The sequence below is a fragment of the Miniopterus natalensis genome, chromosome 12 (genome assembly GCF_054644295.1).
Source record: "Miniopterus natalensis isolate mMinNat1 chromosome 12, mMinNat1.hap1, whole genome shotgun sequence".
Lineage (NCBI taxonomy): Eukaryota > Metazoa > Chordata > Mammalia > Chiroptera > Miniopteridae > Miniopterus > Miniopterus natalensis.
The window spans coordinates 46119784-46142295 of record NC_142092.1 but is presented as its reverse complement, the minus strand read 5'-3'; the positions used below and the strand labels follow the sequence as shown (position 1 = coordinate 46142295).

General features: G+C 38.6%; 1 protein-coding gene across 1 annotated transcript; it reads left to right on the top strand.

Moving 5' to 3' along the window:
* Positions 1–13291: 13291 nt before the first annotated feature.
* On the top strand, positions 13292–22370 carry NDUFB6 (NADH:ubiquinone oxidoreductase subunit B6). The gene is made up of 4 exons (XM_016223068.2): positions 13292–13531; positions 15627–15719; positions 18878–18922; positions 22190–22370. Exons 1-4 carry the CDS (start codon positions 13352–13354, stop codon positions 22256–22258), a joined length of 387 nt encoding a protein of 128 aa, XP_016078554.1. The 5' UTR covers positions 13292–13351; the 3' UTR covers positions 22259–22370.
* Positions 22371–22512: the final 142 nt, after the last annotated feature.

Sequence of the window (22512 nt, the reverse complement as noted above, 5' to 3'; positions counted from 1 at the left end):
AATGTAAAACGGTACAGCCACTTTGGAAAACAGCTTGGCAGTTATTAAAAAGTTAAAAATACACTTACCATATGACCCAGCAATCCCACTTCTAGATATTTATCCAAGAGAAATGAAGATATAATCCCCACAAAACCTTGTTCTGCATATGTTTATAGTGGCTTCATTTATAGTCATCAAAAATTGGAAATATTTAAAATTGGTAAATGGATTTTTAAAAAACTGCTCTGAATATACTTTGAAATGCTACTCAGGAATAGTTGCTAGGAGAACTGCTTTTCAAAAGACCACACTGACCCTTTCAGACTAGTCTGACACTTCAGTCGCCTCTATGAATGGCCCATGGAGCCCATTGGAGCTCTTGAGAGCAGGAGTGTGATAATCCTTTAACTCATGGAAGGGCAGGCAGCCCTTTCACTTCAAGTTTCTCCCTGCCGCCGGGCTCTCTCCATTCCCCATCTGACTTTATGCGCCTTCAGTCGTACCTGCTGTCGCCTGCGGCTGGGCTCACGGCCCCTGTGACAGGGCCAGACGGGCAAGGATGTGTGCACGGGAAGGCCATTTGCTGTGGGCTCAGCTGCCTCACTAATTTGGCTGGGGTTTTACATCCCCTGGAGCAAGAGGGAGAAATGGACTTGTAACTTGAGGGCAGCACCTTGTTCCGTGTATGGAGCCTCATGTTTAGTTTAGGGTATTGGCACTGATCTTTATAAATTATTGATGGGAATACACAGGAATGAAACATCTCTGGGTGCTGAGAGACTTGCGTATGTGCAATTGAATCACATTCATGCTTACTCATGCTAAGTGGTGACTTTGAGTCATTTGGGAGAATGTTTCGTATTCAGTTCATTATTTTTCCAAATCAAGAGCCTCATTCTCTACAAAGTCATTATTAGTCATTTAGGCCGCAAGGAAGCACCTTTGGCTTACGAGATCCAAGAGAAAACAGCGAGTATACACAAAGACAAGCCAGACAAATGGGGAGTTTTTATTACTCTGAAGTGGGTCCCAGGCCCCAGAGCAAAAGCCCATTTAGGCTGAAGCATATGGAAGACTCCTTTTAAATACTGTATCTTTATTCCTTTCATTTAAATACTCCCATTATTCTTTCATAAAAGTAATATATAGAGGGGGAAATGTAAAGCAGAAATTGAAAAGCCCTCATAATTCTAGGCCTCAAAGATAAACATTATAACCAATTTGGTTTATATCTTCCAGGCGTCCCTTTTAATAGCTGCTTAAAATGTCATTGGAGAGATGTGTATATTTTATTTAACCATTCCTATGCTGATGAGCATTTAGGCTGTGACAAATTTTTCTGTTATATATCACTCTACAGAAAATATCTTTATGCACAGATCATTGTGCCCTTAATAGGTTATTCCCTGGAAGGGATTCTGGAAGTGAAATTTCTATATTATGAGTCTCCAAATTTTATATTTGAATGCATATTGCCAAATTACCTTTCAAAAACGTTGCATAAAGTGCACCACCAACAACATAGGAATCTCCCTAGGCTATGCTTGCCAGATTGAAGAAGATTGAACACACACACACACACACACACACACACACACACACACACACACACACACATATATGTATTAGATATTTTTAATGTGGATTGTCAGTTCCTGTGTGCTGGGCTGTTGTTCTAGTTATCTATTGTTTTTAACAAACTTTCTCAAAGAAAACAATAACCATTTTATTATGTCACATTTTGTGGATTAGAATTTGGGCAAGAGTCAGCCAGGTGACTCTTCTCTCAACCTGATGTTGAGTGGGGTTGCTTGGTGGTATGGAGCTGGTACCTGGGGTAAGCTGGAGGGTCGAAGATGGCCTTCCTCACTGCTTGGAGTCTTGAAGGGAAAGCTGGAAGATTGCACTCAGCTGGGCCCGGTCCTTCTCCAGACAGTCTTGGACCTCTCTATGTGGACTCTCCCACAGGGTAGATGAATTTCCTACAGGTGCCTCAAGGCTCTAAGGAACCAAAATGAAAGCTCTCAGTCCTCAAAGGCTAGCCTAGAACTGGCATTGGTCACCTCCCCATTCTAAATTGATCAAAGCAATCAGTCACGGGTCATCTATCGCACCTCACGTTTCAATAAGAGGATTGTCAAAGAATTTGTGGCCATCTTTAGTCTGTCACAAAGGTTAATATTAGTGTATTTCTCAATATTAAAAAAATCTTTCAGTTCCTTAAGGAATTCCTATTTGGACATGGTGGAAAATCCCTAAATATGTTCTTTAGTTTAATTTATAAGTATTTTATCCAAGGTTTTTACATCTATATTAATATGTAAGATTGATTTATAATTGTTGTTGTTGATTTAAGCTTCGGTACCAAGGTGATCTTATTTTATGATTAATTAGGTAGGTTTTTATATTTTTAATCTTTGAAGAAGTTTACAAAGGATGAGAAACATGTTTTTTGAACATTGAAAGGCTTAGCTTTAAGCTATTTGGGTTAGGAAGCTTCTTTGGAGGGAATTCTCTGATCATTTAAAAACTTTTGTTATGGGTGTTCATATTGGATAACTGAGTCAGTTGTGGTCATTTAATGTTTCTTTCATATTTAAGTTTACAGTTGTACATTTTGGCTTTGTATGTGAATATGGAAAGTACTTTGTAATATTAAGGCGGAGAAACAAACTATTCAAGTGACATGGGAAGGTAGTACCTTCTGAAAAGGTTTACTGCAGGCACAAGCAGCTAATTTTAGAACTCATCTTTACTTCTCTTCAGTCCATGTGTCTCTCTCACATCGATGTTTCTCTTCTCTCTCTCTCTCTCCCTTCCACTCTCTCTGAAAAGCAATGGAAAAAATATCCTCAGGTGAGGATTAAAAAAATAATTTTAAAAAAGTACTGTTTCAAGAGGCCTGAGTGGGTTATCAGAAACCAAAAGACACCATTTGAGGTGAAGTTATTAGATTAGAAGGCAGTCATCCTATGAAGATGGATACATGAGATGTAAAAAATCATAACTTGTCAAATAAGAGAATAAATATCAGTGGGGTGTATGTTGAGCATTTAAAATCATGAAATCTTAAATGTCTACTTAATTTATTTTATCCACTATGTGCAACCAGAATATCCTTTCAGAGACATTTTCCTTACAATCTCTAAGATGTGAGCCCTTTACAAGCAGAGAACAAGTATTTTCATCTCTGGTATCTCCAGTACCTACATTGTCCCTGGCCCCAGCCTGGCCCTGCTACATTGGCCTATTGCGCCAGTCAGTTGAGCATATATATGCTGCTTCCACTGGCCTTTTATAAGTGTACAATTCAATAATTCTCAGTAAATATACAGAGTTGTACCACCATTACCACAATCAAATTTTTAAAACACTTCCATCACCTAACTAGCCATTGTGTAGCACACCATGAAATCGATGGTAATGGCCGTTGGCACACAGGACCACTTCAGTCATTTAAGAAGCATTATTATACTTTAAAATGAATAAACAACTCTTGCAAATTTGCTCACTGGGTTAAGGCGACATGTGAAGCAATCATTGCGAATCATCTAAAAAACACAGGGAGAATTAAGCTAATGGTGAAACCCACCTCCAAATGCTGAAAAGAAGAGCAGCAGCCCTCAAGATCCCGTGACCTGCCATGCAGGGCAGCGGGGTTGCTGGACTCCAAGTACCAAGCCTCCGGGCTTGGCTGGCAGCCGTGATTCAAGGGGCATCGGGCTCCAAGATGTGCTGGTTCCTGACTATTGCACTTCACAGGAGCACATCAGAGAAGCTAAGTCCGATGGTCTCTGAACACTGGTTATTGTTCTTTTCCTGGCAACAAAATTAAAACTGTACCTAGGGATTTATCCATCCTTTTGCTGATCTCAGTGTGAACTGGGCAGTGAAATCCCTGTGCACAGCACTGACTCTATCTCCCAGGGTGTTGCTTAAAATGTGGCTGAGCACAAATGGAAAACAGCAAGTGTTGTTGAAGTCAGCACACAGAATTAATCTCTGAAAGTAATGAAAGAATTCGTTTCACTCTGTAATGTAAATAAATGCAAAGTATGGTAAAGTCAGAGATGTTCAGCTCAGCTGCTTTTAGCAGTAGACAGGCTGGGGAAGGATATTGCATACTTGGGACACATCCCAGTGCCACTCTATACCTTAGGTGATTATGGTTCATTGGGTTTCTTTTCTTAAACATATTTAATGTATGAGATTTTTTTTTAACTTGCAACTATTCACCTTCAAATGCTTTTTATCACTAGGAAAGGTAAAAACTTGAAAGTGTTTTGGCCATTTTTTTCTTTTTTCTTATTTTAGCTCTTAGAAGCATAAGTGGTATTTGAGTAAATATTTATATTGAAGTAAATATAAAATTAGGAACCATTTCAATATTTAAAGCCAATATGAAATAGGGCTCTCTGCTTTCCACCTCTTCCTTAATGTTATTTTTACCTTGACTCTGAATTTCTTGCCTTGGCTTTTTTCTAAGTGTGTTCCATGAACTACCTACTTGGAATCACCAGAAGCGCTCATTTAAACGTTGTTCTGAAAGTTTGGGGTAAAGGAAGTCAAATCAGAGAAAATTTCTCCCCCAGTAGGGAGTGCGCAGGAGGCAGCAGATCAATGTTGTGCTCTCACATTGATGTTTCTCTCTCTCTCCCTCTCCCCTCCTCTCTTTCTCTCAAAAAAAATTTTTAAAAAATCAACAAACTATTCTTTAAAAAAAAAAAGCCAAAAATTTGTAAGCAGCTATCAAATTTTGAAAAAAGATAAAACTTCATGTAATATTGTTTGCGGAGTGGCCCTTAACCTTGCCTACCACACCTGCTTCCCAGAAAGAGAACTGAAGAAAGGTGAGTCAACAAAATTCTGATATCCTGAATACACGCTGATTTGAAGGCAAGTGGCCAGAAGGAAGAGTAGGTGGGGAAACTGCGAGCATGGGAGCTGTCTCTGAACCACCGCAGATCCTACTGATGCAAGAGGGGCTGACAGGTCAGTCGTGCTCCCAGATTGTTGCCGGCTGAGAGGAGCCAACCAGAGCAGAGCCCATGGAGTAGGAAATGCCTGGCCCTTGCTGGAAAAGAACATTCACTGGGACTCAGAAGAGAGAATATAGTTCAGGATCCCAGCCAGGACTGCAGGCAACTCTGGAGGATCTTGTCTTCTCCCCACTCTCAAGCCTCAGGCTACAGAAAAGTAAATAGAAAATGACATCCAGCCCCCAAGTTGTTGCCCACAGGGGTGATAAATCGTTTCCAGGGAAAGTAAGAAGGTCAAGAAGAACTACATTTGATCAAAGAAAGAGTTATACAGAACTGCCCAACTGTAGTTGGAGCAAAATGAAAATAAATGGCATGTCAACCTTATAAATGTGCCGGGGGTGGGGTGGGGGGGTTAAGAGACAGAGAGAGAGAAGGCCAGACAGTATGGAAGAAAACAAAACCCAAAAGACAGAAGAAAACTACCTCAGATTACCTTGTGCTAAAGTAAAACTTAACAAAAATATGCCATCAATAAAATAAGAGCTCAAAGACAAAATGCTGAAACAACAGAAAGACATGAAAGGAAAATTGCAAGGCTAAGGAAAATAATACAATTATAGGACTAACAAACTAATTAGAAATCAAAGAACAGTTTAGACACAACCGAGGAGTTACTGGCATTGAAGAAAGACTTAAAATAATCACTATGAACACAGCAGAAAATTATAAAGAAATTAAAACAATTAGAGGCCAAATAAGGTGTCCAGATTTAGGAGATACAAAACAAAGATGATTATTGTTCTTGAAATAGCAGATACAAACTATTCAGAAGTATAATGAAGGGACGTTTGCCCAGAGTGAAAGAATGAAATCTGCTATTGAAGGGTACACAACATACCCGAAAACTATTTGATATAAAACAATGGACATTAAAATGGTGATGGAAGGAGACATGACTTGGGGTGGTGAACACACAATACAGTGTAAAAAAGGACATTAGCCTGGCCGGGCGTGGCTCAGCGGCTGAACATCAACCTAGGATCCAGGAGACCGGGGTTCGATTCCCGGTCAGGGCACATGCCCGGGTTGCGGGCTCGATCAGTGACTCTCTCATCACTGATGTTTCTATCTCTCTCTCCCCCTCTCCTTTCCTCTCTCTGAAATCAACAAAGATATATTAAAAAAAAAAAAGGAACAAAAACATAAAAGCCAAGTTTTATTAAGTTGACAATTTTGCATTAGATTAACCTTCCCTGTGCTCCATAGCCTCACTGGTAACATGAAAATAACAATTCCTGCTTCACAGGGCTGTCAGGAGGAGTAACAGGGAACGTGAATATAGAGACTGGACCACAGAACCTCTCCATTCTAAGTGCCCAGTACTGCAGTCTCTCCCCATCCCCATTCCTTGCCAAGAGCCTATACACTGGTGTTTGTTTTGTCCATAGGCTCACTTTATATTCTTATGCCACTGTAGTTTTTTGAGTTGAGTAACTTATGGCCTAAAGCTAAATATTTTCTAGCAAACTGTTCTTAAAGGAGCATGGGAAATATCTTGGGCTTTGGCATGAGAACTAGGCTTCAATCCTGGGTTCCTCTCTCAGAGATGTATGGGAATATTTGAAGGAGAAGGAAGAGAGAAAGGAACAGAAGCAATATTTGAAGGAATAATGACTGAGAATTTCCCCAATTAATGTCAGACAGAAATCCACAAACCCAGGAAACCCAGAAAACATCAAACAGGGTAACTGCCCTGCAAAACTGCGCCTAAGCATATCATATTCAAACTGCAGCACATCCAAGACAAAGAAAAAATCTTGAAAGAATCCAGAGGGAAAAACCTCTTAGCTGTAGAGGAGTAAAGATAAGAACTACATCCAATTTTTTCTCAGAAACCAGGCAAGCAAAAAGAGGGGAGTGAAATATTTACAGGTAGGAGATCCCACCATTGGTTTCTTCTGAGCAGGACTGAGAGTTGGGTAAGGGAAGGAAGGATAGATTCATGGCCTACTACCCATTTGCTTGATTTTATTTTTTATTTTTAATCCGATTAACTCCCTTCTTGCACTGAGAGCTAGCACCTGATACAAAGGAGGCCAGTATTAATGGATGCACAGATAGGAAAAAGGGACACTGGTGTCCTCTGTTCCCCCTTGTCAGCAATTCTGGAGATGCCTTATAATACCATCTACCAGGTTCTGGTTGCTAAAAACTGGGTTTGCAGCTTTTTATTATAATCATCCCATTTTAGTTTCAAAGCACATTTTAATTGGCTGGTTTTGACTTATTTGGACTAGACAGAATCCAGATAACATGGCAGAATAACCTTCGGGTTTCGAAATATGTGTCTCAAAATAGAGCTGAAAAAGGAGTGGAGTATGTGTTTGTTTTAAAATCCACTTGGAGCAGGGAAATTTACAGCCCAAGCTGCTTTCTGGACTCTCCAGACATCACTGCTGATTCTGCACTTTGAAGGACAGGTTGTCATTTCAGTGTTGCCAGGTTGTTCATTTTAAATGATCGGTTCAGAACAAAATACTCTGTTAAGAAAACTTCGGGCTAAATTCTTTTACCAAATAAGTTTTCATGTCATATTAAAAGATGAAATTTGCCACATCAACAGTATTTTAAGAAAACCACCTATTATTGATAATGAAGTGCCCTAAATACTTGAAAGGGTATGAGTGTTGCAATTTATCAGAAAGCTGTTCATCTCCGGCTTTGCAATATTTTCAAACAGGGCCATCTAGTGGAATCTCCTAACTATGCAACCATGAGTGCATCCTCTCAGACCTTCCCTTCAAGTTTTAAAAACATCTTTGGTGATGCCTCTGAATCCAAATTAACTGTCTGTAATATAAAGAGTCTACTCAGTAAATAAGTACATTTACACTCAAATTCCTGCACTGATTCATTTGACAATACCCTAATCTGTGGATACACATTCAATTAAGTTTCTAAAAGTTTAAAGTTGTTTACATTTTCCTCCTTCCTTTGAAAAACAGCCCCTTTAGCCTGCCTCCTCTCACACCATGAAATCTCATTGAAGAATTAAGAAATGTATATGTGAGACAATCCAAATTATGTAAGACAGTGTAAGATATAGGGTCCTGATGTTTGTTACAAATGTAATTGGACTCTTCATGACCCATTGAACACATTATTGGAATTGTGTAAGATGTCAAAGGGGGTGTTTCCTTGGACTGGTTGGAAAAATGTATATATATCTCTATGGAAAGGTATATATAAATTTCTCCCTAACCAAATGGGATGGAATTTGTCCGCCAAACTCACCTCACTTGCTCTCTTCCTGGAAGCGTAGCTAAATCACATTTTGCAGCATCCCCTGAGGTTAGGTGGGGCCCTGTGATTGAGTTCTGACAAATGGACTGTGGATGGAAGAGATGTACATCCCTTCCAGCCCTGGCTCCTAAAATACCTGCATCTCTCTCCATGTTTTTTTCGTCTCCCCTCCCCACCCTTCATCCCGTAGGTCCTTCCATGCCTGTGTGGCGCCTACTCCTGCCCCCTAATCCCCACAACCCACAACGCATTGTGACATGGACAAGAAATATGATTTCACTGTTTTAAGCCAGTGAGATTTAAGGGTTGTTTGTGAATTGCCCTTATTAACACAGAAGAGAAGAAACAACTGGAAGAAAGGAAAGAGGGTGATGTGAGAGAAGGGCAGTCAGGTCCAAATTTCCTTCAGAGACATCTGCAAGCATTCTGACTCTCTTCTCTGCATTTCAGCAGAGCAGGCACATGGTTGATAAATTCTAAAAACACCTAGCAGAACAGCTGGAAGTGGAACCACGGAATGCTTTCTTACAAGCTGTGAGCTTATGGGGTCGGGGGCGAGCTGTGGCTGGAGATGCTTCCCACAGGCCAGCTGTGGTGAACTGCTTTCAGTCCTCGCAAGGGCCAAGAGGTGTCCAGGCATCTCAGCAAGGCCCCAAGACCCCTCACGGCCACACCAAACCCTACGGAGGATCCGAGGGCCCGAAGGTCGAGCACACCAGAGGCCAACAGGCCAGCTGTGGCGACGAAAACTAACCCCAGGTCCTACCTTGTTATTAAAAAGATTTTGGATTCTGAAAAAAAAACACACAACACAAAACCCAAAAAACAGAATGAGGATTAAGAATAGCTTAAATGCACAGTTTACTTACTACTTCAAGGTGCAGATCTTTAAAAAGCTTTTATTTGGAAGGATTTCAAACATGAAATTATAGGAGAGGAGTATAATTAATTTTCATTTACCTATCAGTCAGCCTCAACAATGACCAACTCATTACTAATCTAACCTATTTCTGCCACATGGCTTTCTATCTCTTCCGTTACTAAGAAGTAAATTCCAGATATCATATCCTTTCACCCATAAATATTTCAGAAGATATCTCTAAGAGATAAGATCTCCCTTTAAATATACAAAGGACTCATACAGCTCAACAAAAGGAAGATGACTAACACACTTAACCATTCCACTTTAAATCTTTGTGTCTAAATTTCTACATTATGTTAGTTTCATATTAATGTAACCATTCATTCTTTTAATTTCTTTTGTCACCGTATTTCTTTCAAATTTTCTTTCAACATTAAAGGTGAGAATAGTAGTGTGTCATATATATATATATATATATATATATAGCCACAACATTATCACCTACAAAAATGAACAATTCCTTAATATCATAAAAGGTCGAGGTAATGTTCGAATTTCTCTTGTTGCCTCTCTTTAAAAAAAAAAAAAGACTTTATTTTTTGTCCAGCCGGTGTTCCTCAGTGGTTGAGCATCACCTATGAATCAGGAGGTCAAGGGTTCAATTCCCAGTTAGGGTGCCCGGGTTTCAGATTTCGGGCTCCATCCCCAGTAGGAGATGGAGGCAACAGATCAATGACTCTCATCACTGATGTTTCTCTCTCTCTCTCTCTCTCTCTCCCTTCCTCTCTGAGATCAATAAAAACATGTTTTTAAAGGCTTAATTTTTTTTAGAGCAGTTTTAGGTTGACAATAAAATTGAAGGTACAGGCATTTCCTATGTACCTCCTGTTCTCACACATGAATAGCCTCTCCTATTATCAACTTTGTCTGGATGTACCATAATTTATTTATTCACTCACCTAATGGAAGGAAGTATTGTTTCCAAGTTTTGGAAATTATGAATAAGTTGCTATAAACATTTGTATGCAGGTTTTTGTGTAAACATAAGTTTCCAGCTCCTCTGGGTAAATACCAAAGAATGAAATTGCTGGATTGTGTGACAACAGAATATTTAGTTTTATAAGAAACTGCCAAACAGTCTTCCAAAGTGTCTGTACCATTTTGCATTCCCCCCAGCAATGTATGAGAGTTCCTGGTGTTCCACATACTCACCAGCATTTGGTGGTGTCAGTGTTTCGGATTTTGGCCATTCTGATAGGTGTGTAGTGGTAGCTCGTTTTAATTTGTATTTCCCTGATGACGTATGATGTGGAGCATCTTTTCATATATTTGCCATTGTATATCTTCTTTGGTGAGGTGTCTGTTAAGGCCTTTGGCCCATTTTAAAATCAGGTTGTTTTTATTATTATTATCATTGAGTTATTATTGTCTTTTTTAATCTGTGGGTTCTCTTGTTTTCCCCTCTATATAGTTTTGTTTTTAAGAAACGAAGTTGCTTCTCTGCAGCTTCTACAATCGGATTTTTCTGAATGTGTCATTTCAGTGTTGTATAGGAGTTCCTCTGTATTTCCATTAAATGAGTAGTTAGATCTAGAAACATGATCAGACTCAAGTTCAATTTTTTGTTTGGCAAGGCTACTTCACAGGCAGTGAGGCAGCCTTCCACCAGGAGGCACAGTTGCTCTCTTTTTGAGATAACAGCAGCTATTGCACTGCATTGGTTCATTAACAAAACTAACGGTTGCAAAATAGTGATATTCTAAATGCTGTCCCTCCTTGTATTAGGTTTTTATGCTTCTTTGAAGAAATTTCCCATCAACTATTTTGTTACTCTGAGATGCAATTTATATAGAGAGACCAGAAAAATGCTTAATTTTTCTTCTACTTACAAGATTTTCCAAATGAGGAATTGATTTCCTACCACCATTTAAAAGTGACAAATGAGTTTTTAAAAAATCATTATAAACTTATGTATGTGAACAATTTTATATTTTCAATCCTCCAACATCATTATACTTACTGATGCTCAAACTATTTCGTCTTTGACGAGTGGAAGTCTATTCAGGTTGGCTCCTGAATCCTTTGACCTGACTCTACTAGTCTTTAAAAACTAACCTGCTTTTGCTAAAACAAGATGTTCCAGGCTTCTTTTACATTTCCTAACTCATACCTGGAATTAGCTATTTATCTAAGGCAATGGTTCTCAACATGTAATCTTCCCCCCCCTCCCGAAGTCCCTGTGATCCTTTCCTTTCATGGGGTCTGTGAGGTCAAAATTATTTTCATAATAATACTAAGTTGCATTCGCCATTTTTAACTACTCTCATTCTCTCACAAATGTGTAGGAGGTTTCCCAAAAGTTACATGATGTGTGATATTGTGTGATATTATGATTGAATGCAGAAGCAGTTATAAGAATTCTGCTGTCATTATTTAAGCCAGACACTCAAGAAATTTACAAAAATATAAAAATAATGGCATTCTTCTCACTAAATAATTATTAATGAGTATTTTGTTATTTTAAAATGTTTTAATTTCTAATGTAATTCTAATTCAGTAGATATAATCCACATAAACAAAAGGTCTTTGGAATCCTCAACAATTTTTAAGAGTTTAAAGAATTTTGGGAACTGCAGTTCCAAGGAGTCTTAGTTCCTTTTAATGAAAAATGATACTTAAGATATCACAATTTAGTAGCTAGAGATGTTCACGGTTATTAGGTTGGCCACTGTTTTTAGGCCATTCAGTGAGATAAAATTATACACACACACATATAAAGATAAATTACATCATGAATTGATCATGATTCTTTCTATTCAAATTCAGGACTACAGAGTTTTTACTTAAACTCATACAGTTTACATTTATATCTCCTTTCTCCCATTACAAAAATCCCTGCATAACCATTTATTTTCAATGTCAGATTAACAATACCTCCATTACCATCTCTACCAACAATGATTACTTAAAACAGCTTGAGGTTTTTTTTGCAGTTCTGTCTTTGAGGTATACCGACAGATGCACAGTAATTTGATGGTTGAAAGTTACTTAAAATGTGTAAGATTTTTGGTCTTGAAGTAACAAAGTTCTACAATCTTTATTTTATTATAATTGTTCTATGTGATCCTGATACTTATTTGTATTTTTATTGATATGTATGTGTTAAATTTTAGTAGAATGAAGAAAAATGGGGAAAAGTTACTTGAAATGGTGTGTTTCCGAGATTATGCCATCAAGCAGATTAGTTAGATCCATGTGTTCTTACTTTCGATTTTCAGAGGCTGTTTTTGTAAATTTAACTGTTTTACGATAATACAGAATATTTACCTGGTTCTAGACTCAGTTCTATTAAATAAGATATATTCAGAGAAATTTGCTTCTACCCGTCTCCTCTATCCTATTCCCTTTCTTCCCCATAGGTAACATTTAAAAAAATCATTTCCTTTCCATTATTTTTAGAGTTTAATCAAACATGTATAATATTTAGTATCTTTATTTTATTATAATTGTTCTATGTGATACCGATACTTATTTGTATCACCTTTTTGGACAAAAGGAAACATACTATATACACTTCTCTCCCCTTAGCTTTTTTCACCTAATAATATTCTAGAGATCAATCCAGTCGTTATATAAGCACATCGCTGTGCTGTTGTACCATGATTTATTCAACCAGTGATCTCTACTGAGGGATTTGGGGGCAATTTCCAACATTTTATTATAAATACTGCTGCAGTGAATAGTCCTGCACATTCTTTTCATATTTTTACCACCGTATCTTTGGGACAGAGGCCTAAAAGTGGGATTGCCGAGTCGAATCCACAGACTCTAGGTCACAAGGAAAGGAATTCCAAGGTGGGAAAGGCAAGTAAAGAATTTTACATTTGGAAATCACATTCAGTGAATCACCTACTCGCACCCCGCAGCTCCCAGCACTCCCGCTCTTCCTTCTCCGCCGCCTCTTCCCCTCCTCCCTTCCCTAAAGCGCTCCTCCCCCACTCTGGCAGGTTAGCCGGACGTGGAGCGGCAGGTGCAGGCTCTGCGCATGCCCAGCCAGCGCGCGGCGATTGGTGCCGCTGCTGAGGGACCAGAGTGGCGTCATATCGGCGCGCCGCTCCCAGGCGTCCTCGCAAGGTCGCTCGGCCCGGCGGGAGCGCGCGTAAGTGCCGATACCCTGTTTCGGGGACGCGCCGTTTCCTTCGGGCTGGGTACTAGCGGCGACATGACAGGGTACACGCCAGACGAGAAACTGCGGCTGCAGCAGCTGCGAGAACTGAGAAGGCGATGGCTGAAGGACCAGGAGCTGAGCCCCAGGGAGCCGGTGCTGCCCCCTCAGAGGGTGTGGCCTTTGGAGAGATTCTGGAATAAATTTCTGCAGGACCAGGCCCCCTGGAAGAACCTGGTGAGTGACGGGCCTCCTTCGCCCCATACGCACAAACCTCCGTGCCCCCCTGCTTGTGTGCTGCGATGCCTGTTCCTTGGAGCCGCACCAAGGACACTGACATCGCTGTGCACCCGCAAGTCCCCATAGTTCCCCGAGGGAGGGTCAGGTTCAAGCGAGACTTAGGTTTAGCCAGAACGCTGCCTTGCCCCAAGAGCCCTGAGCTGGGACTCAGGAGTCCAGGAGCATGTATGGCTTTGGGAGAGTCGTGACCCTTTGCTGTCTAGTGGGAGGAGGAGGCGAATCTTTGCTTGGGTTTTACAGCACGCTGCACGTTTGGTTCTCTTTTGACTGTACAGATCTTTTCTCAGACTGATAGCCAAGGATTCACTAGTTAAAATTCTATTATTTTAGTATTTGAGGACACTTGTCTGATTTTTCAGGTTGAAGTTATAGAAGACCAACTAACACTACAGCCCACTACCACAAGGCACTGTGAGCTGATAGTACAGCTCCTATTTGATTACCATAATAGACAGGGTCCTATTGGTATGCTTAATGGTCATATTCAAGAGCCACCTTTCTAAACTACCACTATGTACTTTTAACACACCTTTTCATTAAAAAAAAATGCTATTCCTGGACCTTGCTGTACAGAAAATTACTCATTTAAGAGGTGTCTTTATTTTCAGGGTTTCTGGACGTTTTCTTGAGGTCATTAACTAAAGCACATCAGTTATGGGTGATAAACACTGTATCTCAGAATTGCTTTCACTTAGCTACAACATTGGCTGATAATAATAAGTAACACTTGGGTGCTTACTTTGTGCATGGCACTTTGCTGAACATTTTACATGTTTTACTTTATTTAATTCTTTACTCCTATAAGGTAGAAACCTATTCCTAATTCTCATTTAAATGAGTGGAAACTGAGGCCTACAAAAATAAAGTGATTTACCTGTGATCATAGAGCTAGGAATTAAAGTTCACACTGAAGTTTATGTATATCTACTTTCTTACAGTGCTACAAAGTCTGTTGTAAATTTTGCTGAGAAAGTGGTATTAGATACTTATTTATGGTGATGAAATTAAACTCTAATTCAACCTTTCTCTCACCCTTTGTATCCTTGAAATTACTTGTTTTCGGCAGCTGCTGGTTGGAAGTACACATCCCTCCCATCAGCTAGTGATGTAAAGCAGTACATAATCACTTGTTGAAATCCATCTTACCTTACTTTAATTTTTTCTTCCACAATCATATCTATAACAACTTAGAATCGTTTCCCTGAAAGAATAGGTGTGTTTCAGTCAAATTGGCTGCCATGGAAAAGTTCCATTGTTTTTTTTTAGCTCTCTTTTGCCTTTGTCTTAAAATAGTATAAAGGCATCCCACAGTGATCTTGGAACACTCCTACCCAAGTATGTAAAACACTCTTTTTTCAGCATGAGTGTGCTCAGGTTGTCTGCTTCCCACCTAGAATGTTGCAAGTGGTGTTGGTTGTTGGTATCTGAAATTGATAAATTACGGAGATGACTTTACCTGAAAAATTCTGTAGGTTTGATTACTCTGGTTAAATCAATTAAAATTATTCTTTCATTATTATGCCATGTTTTATCTTTAACAAACTTATAATAGTAAAGATATTTTAGAAATATTTTTATTGATTTTTTTTTTTTTTTTTCGAGAGAGAAAGAGGCAGGGGAGAGAGAAACATCGATTTGTTTATTGTTCCATTTATTTGTGCATTTATTGCCTGATTCTTGTATGTGCCCTGACCGGGGATCGAACACACAACCTTGGTGTATTGGGACAACACTCTAACCAACTGAGCTACTTGGCCAGGGCTAGAAGTATTTAAAAAAAGATCTATGTCTTACTTTAGTCATGCAAAATGCTACTTGTCTTAATGCAATTTGCCCTGCACTATAGGTATCCCCTGGCAGGCCCTATGTTTAGAAAAATATTTGAATGGTTGAGGGTAGCTATAGACTATAAAGAAATTTGTAGCATTTAGAAATTTTAAAATAATCATGACATTGTTATATCACTGATTTTTTTTTCCTGCCACAAAAAGATGGGCTATCTGTTTATTTTGTGTATGGTTTTTTTTCTCAGATCTATAAGACATATCGACACAGTGTCCTTGTTGTTACTCATGTACTTATACCTGCGTGGATTGTGCATTATTATTTCAAATATCATGTGAATGTAAGTATGTCTTAAATATGTGTTTTTCAGAATTTATTTTTAATATTGTACAAAATCATTTCTTATGTGGGTATGCCTTATTGCCAAATGTTTATTTCCCCTTAACTGATATAAGATGTTCAGTGAAACCTTCCCTAGACAAATCCCAGACAGAGCATTCAGTAAACCGCTCAACATCTTTCTTACCCTGCTTTATTTAGTGGAAATAATCTGCCACTTGAAACTGACTTTGAACTACTTTGAATCCTTTTAGGTAAAAGGCTTAATGAAATTTAAGTGATATATGGTTTTTCAAAAAGTTAATCTTTATATTAGTTGCTTACAACTTGAAATGCATTTCCTCAAAGAAAGTGTTTAAATGATCAGAATGTAGTTGATCTAATAATACTAGTATAGATTCAGGATCATGAGTAGGAAGGGAGAAAAGAATTTCTACTTCTCTTTTTGAGCATAGGTCTGGTATAAGGTAAAATTCAAAATAGTCAAAGGTTATCTTTGTCATCATCCCATTTCCCTTTTCTTTATTCTATTTGATTTTTCACAACTTTTTTCTTTAGAATCCAGGACTTTTTCATGGAAAGATCTTGCATGTGGTGATTGAAGTGAGCCAGTTGCCATGTTTTAAGGCTAAGGATTGCCTTGTGTAGGGTGTTGGAGCCCAGGCAGGGTGAGGAAGGAGTGCATTTCTGGAGTGGCAAGGAAGGGAGAGCAGTGGTAGCTGCCCAGCATGGAGTGTTGTAACCCAAACAGAGTAGGAGGGCATTCTTTTTCCCACTGAGGAGTGTTAGATCCTGAGTGGGTGGCTGCGTGGGGGTAGGGGGTAGGGTACTGGTGAGTAGACCTGTTTGGAGAGTAGCAGTGGCAGCAACCTGGTGTAGGATATTGGAAGAAGGGTGGTTTGGGGTAATGATGGAGGTGGAAGCACATAGTAAGATGTCAGAACCCGAATGAGGTGAGGAGATTATTTATATTGGAGTGTGGTGATCGTGACAGGAGATTGGTTATATATAGGAACACTGGTCAAATAAGTACATATATTGATGATAGTGGGCCCCAGGATTCCCATTGTCAGAAACGGGAGCTACACATATGGAAAGGGAGAAAACCCTGTGCTACTGGAATGGAATTGGGAGTATAGGTGTGAACTTGTGGTTTTTAATATGTATTGATAGATAGAGAAGTAAATATAGATGTAAGTGTGGATATTCCCTAGCTCTGTCCACTGACAGCGCCTGGTGGCAGAACTGTCTTATGGTAATTAGCACATCTAGTAGCCTGGTCTTATTTTCTAAATGAAATTCTTCACTGAAAGGATCCAGGGCTCTTTGGAGAAATGGCAAGGTCCAGGGCTGAGGCAGGGAAAATACAAGATGAGCTTGTTGTACCAGAAAGTATTGTTCAAGGAATGATGGCACTATAACAAAAGGACACAGAGTCAGCTTGAAAGGACTATCACTGGGACAATTTGAGCATCAAAATAAATAATGATAGTAATAGATGATAGACAACTGAATAAGTAAAATGTAAATCCACTTTAACTAGAATCCTAAAGCGAATATTTTAAAACCTCTAATAGTTTTACACATTGCAAATATTCTAAATAACAGGATATATGGATTGTCCCATTTTTTTCGGGACTTGTTAAATTTGACAGTCACCTGCCTATACTCTGGATTTGATATACTTCATCATATCTATATTTAACTAAATTTTTCTAGGATTGAAAAGACACTTATGTCCTAAAAAGCGAATTTAACAAGCTGCAATTACTGGGTCAGCAATTCAAGACATTAATATGGTTGTTTATTTGAGGGATTTGTACTTTCAGGTGATTTTTCCTGAATCAAAGATGAACATAATTAGTTAAATGTTTTGTGTCAGTAGAGATCCCCAGGCCTCTCTTTCACCTTGTTTTCTCTTGATTTGGGTAGGACTACATCCTTAATAACCCTTGCAGCCAGTTTGCTTCAGCTAACACCTTTACTGCTTACCTGAATTTTACGTTCTCTCTGGTGACATTTCAATGTCTCATTACCTCTGGTCAGAGTTCTTAAAGGACATTTTAATGTTTTCACATTGTATTATATAAAATGTTTTTAAAGACACTTTAATGTCCGCTAATTGTATTCTAAGTTTCTCTCCTGCTTTTGGCTTCTGTTTCTCCAAGTTTTACATCATGCCAGTAATCTTCTAAGTTTTTTGGTTTGGTATTTCATGAATATATATATGCTTAATAAATACATTCATTTTACAAATATTTATTTAGTTCCTCCTGTGTTCAAGGCACTGTTCTAAACATAGGGATACAGCAGTAAACAAATCAGACGAGTCCCTGCCCACATGAAATGTTTATTCTAGTCTAGGGGACTGGCAATAAATAAATAAATAAATAAATAAATAAATAGGTCTAAAATGGAGGCAATAAGTCTGGAGAAGAAAAACTAAGCAGGGTAAAAGACTAGAGAATTTTAAATTAGGCCTCTCTGAGGAAGTGCTATTTGAAGAGAAATGTAAATGACATGAGGATATGGACCAAGCAGATAACTAGAAAAGCATTTCAGGTAGAGGAAGCATTAAGTATAATGGCTCTGAGGCTCAGGCAGGCCCAACTGTTCGGACCAATAGCAAAGGAGCTACCACAGTACAAGTAATATAGTACAAGGAGAGAGAAGTAGCAAGGACTTTGGCTTTTTCTATAAGAATTAAGAACCTTTGAGCAGAGGAGCGACATATGTTAAAAGAATCACTCTACTCTGCCTGCAGTGTGATTAGACTGTAGGAGGACATGTAGTTGAAAAATGATAGAGGGTTGGACAAGGGCAGTAGTACTAGAGGTGGTGAGAAGCACATTTAGGATATAGTCTCAAGGTAGAACCAACAGGATCTGTTGAGCAGTAAAAATTTTTAGCCTACTTAATTGGGATAATGAAAGGGTCATGTACCGAGATAGGGGCAAGTTAGGAGCTGGGGGAAGTTAAGTGTTGGACATGGTTAAGTTTGAGGTGCCTATTGACAGTCAAGTAGAGATATTGAGTAAATGGTTGTATGAGCCTGGAGTTTGGTAAAAATTTGGGACTAAGTTAAACATATGGGATATGATTTTTTTTTTATTACAAGAAACTCTAAAACCGTAATTAACAGCATTACTCTTATTGCAGACAAAACCGTATGCCATTGTTGAAAGGAAGCCCAGAATATTCCCAGTAAGTCTTAAAACATCTGATTTTTCTTTTTTTCATTATTTTTCATTCTCCTTTCCCTCCCCAAGTGATTGACTAAAATGTTCCTTTCTTTTCACTGTCAGTTCAAGTGCCTCTTTTCTATATTCTTGTTTAAAAAAGAAAGGAAGAAATAGTGTGAGGTAGCAGTTACAGTTGAAAATGGGAGGTGGGCACATTTCTTTTCAACCTGTCTATAAATCTTGTATGACCTTTATAGTCCTAAAATGAACTGAAGGTAGATGTCTTGTTTTTATGTAGGGTTAAGGACTTAGGCACGAGCCTGAGCAGACACCTGAGCATAGTAATAGCAACTGAATTCCTGTTACTATTTCAAACTATCATTTCTTATGGCAGTTTGACCTTAACATCTCCATCTGTGAATTTAAAATCTGTTAATGTGTGCTTAAATTTTATAATATGAATATATAAACTGTTATCCTAGTTTAAAAGAAGTCTTTTCAGCATTAAAAGATTACACAGTAGTCAGTTGGTATTTGTACTGGTTTTGAGGTTATTGTTTAACATAGAAAAATACATGTTATATCCTATTTCTAGTCACAGATAATGAACTGTTGTCAACCCCTTAAGTTCTATAATTTTGAAAAACAAAACTCAGTGTTGATTCTTGCTTCAGTCAAATGACATAGTCCCAATAACCCATTATCTACTGCAACGTAAGGGAATTATAGAGAGAACCATGAAAATTGGCTAACTTTCCAGTTGGAAATCTGCTTTAGGAATTGTAGGGGCTTTCTTCTATATTTCATTATCATTGATGTATGTTAGGGCCTAGGTAGTCTCAAAATAGGTAATTATCTTACTGGTTTCACCAGTTGGGTAATTTATGTATTCTTCCATTTACATATTTATTATCTTTTTATTTTGCCATTACTATTCATAGGAAAAAAAGGAAGGTTCTCATTAGACCACATAATACTTCCATAGCATTTCTTCTACTTCTGTATTTTTTGCCACTGTGGTTCTTTCTGTTTCTGTGCCATTGATCCCTTTAAGAAGCTTCCTATTTGAGGACTTGAAGAACACTCGTTTGTACACAGAATAGGATAAGCAGTGAGAAACATACCTCCAAATCTCTTTGGTTTAACAAAACAAAGGTCAGTTTCTTATCGACATCACAATGTAGAGCATGTGATCTTCCTGTCTTATAGTTAGTAAGACTGTCTAGAATGATGCTTCCAAGATCATGTTAGGGGGAAGACAGGGCTGGACATCTTGGGATGATTTTAAGGCCTAAACATACAAGTAGCTTACATCACTTCTCTTAAATCCTGTTGGCCAGTACTCATTCTCATTGTTGTAAATAGCTATGTGCTTTTTTATATTTCCCGGCCTCCTGTGACTGGAATGTATGCCACAGCCCATCCTTTTAGTCTGAATAGCTCTTTGCTGCCTTCTCCCACACATATAACAATTCCTTCCCTAGGGAAAACCCCAAAGTCCCATCCCATCACTATAACTAGCCTCAAATCCAAGATCTCCAGATGATGCATAATAGTATGTCAGGTTTAGATGTGACTTCTTTTGGAGATTTGAGGATCAATGAACTAAAAAGGCAAGTTAAGTGTATCCTTTGTCCCCCAGCCACCACCATACCTATTGTTTGGTGGTGGAATTTTAGACAGCAGAGCACTCACTGATTCTTGGTAATTCTGAAATTGTGTTCAGATATTACAAAGACTCCTAACCCTTGTGTATGGGAGTTACTTGAATGGACACCGATTGTGTTTTCTGGAAGTAACACCTTTGTTCATTGTTCTTCCTGGCCCCTGGCTCTGTACAGGGGGTCTTTCTTTTCCATTATCAACCTAGACCACATCTAAAACAGGCACTGGGAAGCATGCCCTTCTTAGGGTCCTACAACCTTTTAAATCTACCTCCTGCTCACAGAAGGTTGAGTGCCAGACATTATTTTAAGCTCAAACATTCACAGGCTTTTGTTGTCTATCTGTTCGGTTTTTTTGACCATCTAGTTCCCACGTTTGGTAGGCATGAAATGAAAAATACTTGATAGGAGTCTATTTGCTTCTAGTCAGTCCCACATGCATCTGTGCTTTCTATATAGTTACCAAGTCTTCTCCTTTCTTTGTCCTCATGCAACTGCCTCTCAACTCAGTGGCAGCTATGTGGAGGCCATCTGAAACAGAATCTTCACTTCAATCTGATCTTTGACAAAGGGCTGCATCCCTCTGTTTACTGAGGTTATTGGGCTTCTCAGCATGTCTTCAGTGTTAATCCTTACTATTTAGATTCAGAAACAATCTGATTTTCCAACCCTGAAAGGCTCTGAATTTTATTTTCTCCATTTTTATTTCTACTTTCCCAAGGCAGCTAGTAGTTAAACACATACTATAACTTTTTTCCAGCTACCTGTCCAGACTGCCAAGCCAGTGCCATGTGGTTCAATTTTTATTACAGCAGCATTAGTACCACTTCAGAATACTAATTTCTGTGTTAGGGTAATCTTAGCTATGGTAATAAATTATCCCCAAAATGTATAATGGCTTAAACTTAAAAAGTTTATTTCTTCATCAGGTAACAGTCCTGAGCAGTACTAGGTCAGGAAATGGCAGGGGTGGGATGGCGGATAATTCTACTCTACCCATTCATTCATGGACTGACAGATTGACAGAATCTGCTATCCTAAACACAAAGCTAAAACTAAAGCTAAGTAATTTGCCTAATCTTATATAACTTGTCAGTGGAGTTTCCAGGATTCTCACCACTTGGTTCTGGCTCCAAAGCCCATACCTTTTCTACTACACATACTCTATCTAGGTTTGAAGACACCTGAACCAGCTACTCAGGCAAAGTTTGCATTCTGTCTCTACTCTCTGGGCCAAATGGTAAACTGGTGATTGCCTAACACATTTAATTGCTGGGAATATATTACCTCCTTATATTGAGCAGAAGGTGTTCCCCTGTAACTTCTTTCAAGAACTGCTTCTATTTTTGGGGACCTTGCAAATAAACATTATTCCTTTGTCACTCTGTGAAGACCCACTTTTATGCCGTTTCTGGTTATTTCGTTTGAGTGAAACTTCCCCGTTCTTTCACTTCCACCTTAAGGTTCTGAATATTGGTTTCCCATCTTTAGACAGCTTCTGCTTTGTTAAAGTCCCTTTATAGTGTGAATGCCAAAGCTGAACTAGATTTTTGGTATGAGTTCTGACTGAGCGGATATACCTCTGCAGACAAGATTTTTCTTCTAATGCATGTTTGTTTTCCTAGGGTGATACAATTTTGGAGACTGGAGAAGTAATTCCACCAATGAAAAAATTTCCTGATCAACATCATTGAAGGTTAATTTACAATTTCTAAGGCATATGAGCCCAAGTTTTGTTGCTACATTACCATATTTACTGAATATATTTTCTGGAAAAGTAACTTTAATAAAGTTTACTCTCAGATATGTGTTGTCTGTTTCTTCCCAAACACTATACAGTTTAAGACTTTGAGTTATCTAACAATAAGTAAAAAGTGGACATGCTAAAAAAAAAAAAAAAGATACATGAGGAATTACCTTTCCCTGGCCTTTTTTTTTTTTAATATAG

Coding starts and splice junctions, on each gene's coding strand:
- NDUFB6 (XM_016223068.2), top strand. CDS start 13,352: ATGACAGGGTACACGCCAGACGAGAAACTGCGGCTGCAGCAGCTGCGA. Junction 13,532..15,626: donor AGGCCCCCTGGAAGAACCTG/GTGAGTGACGGG, acceptor TTTTTTTCTCAG/ATCTATAAGACATATCGACA. Junction 18,923..22,189: donor GGAAGCCCAGAATATTCCCA/GTAAGTCTTAAA, acceptor TTGTTTTCCTAG/GGTGATACAATTTTGGAGAC.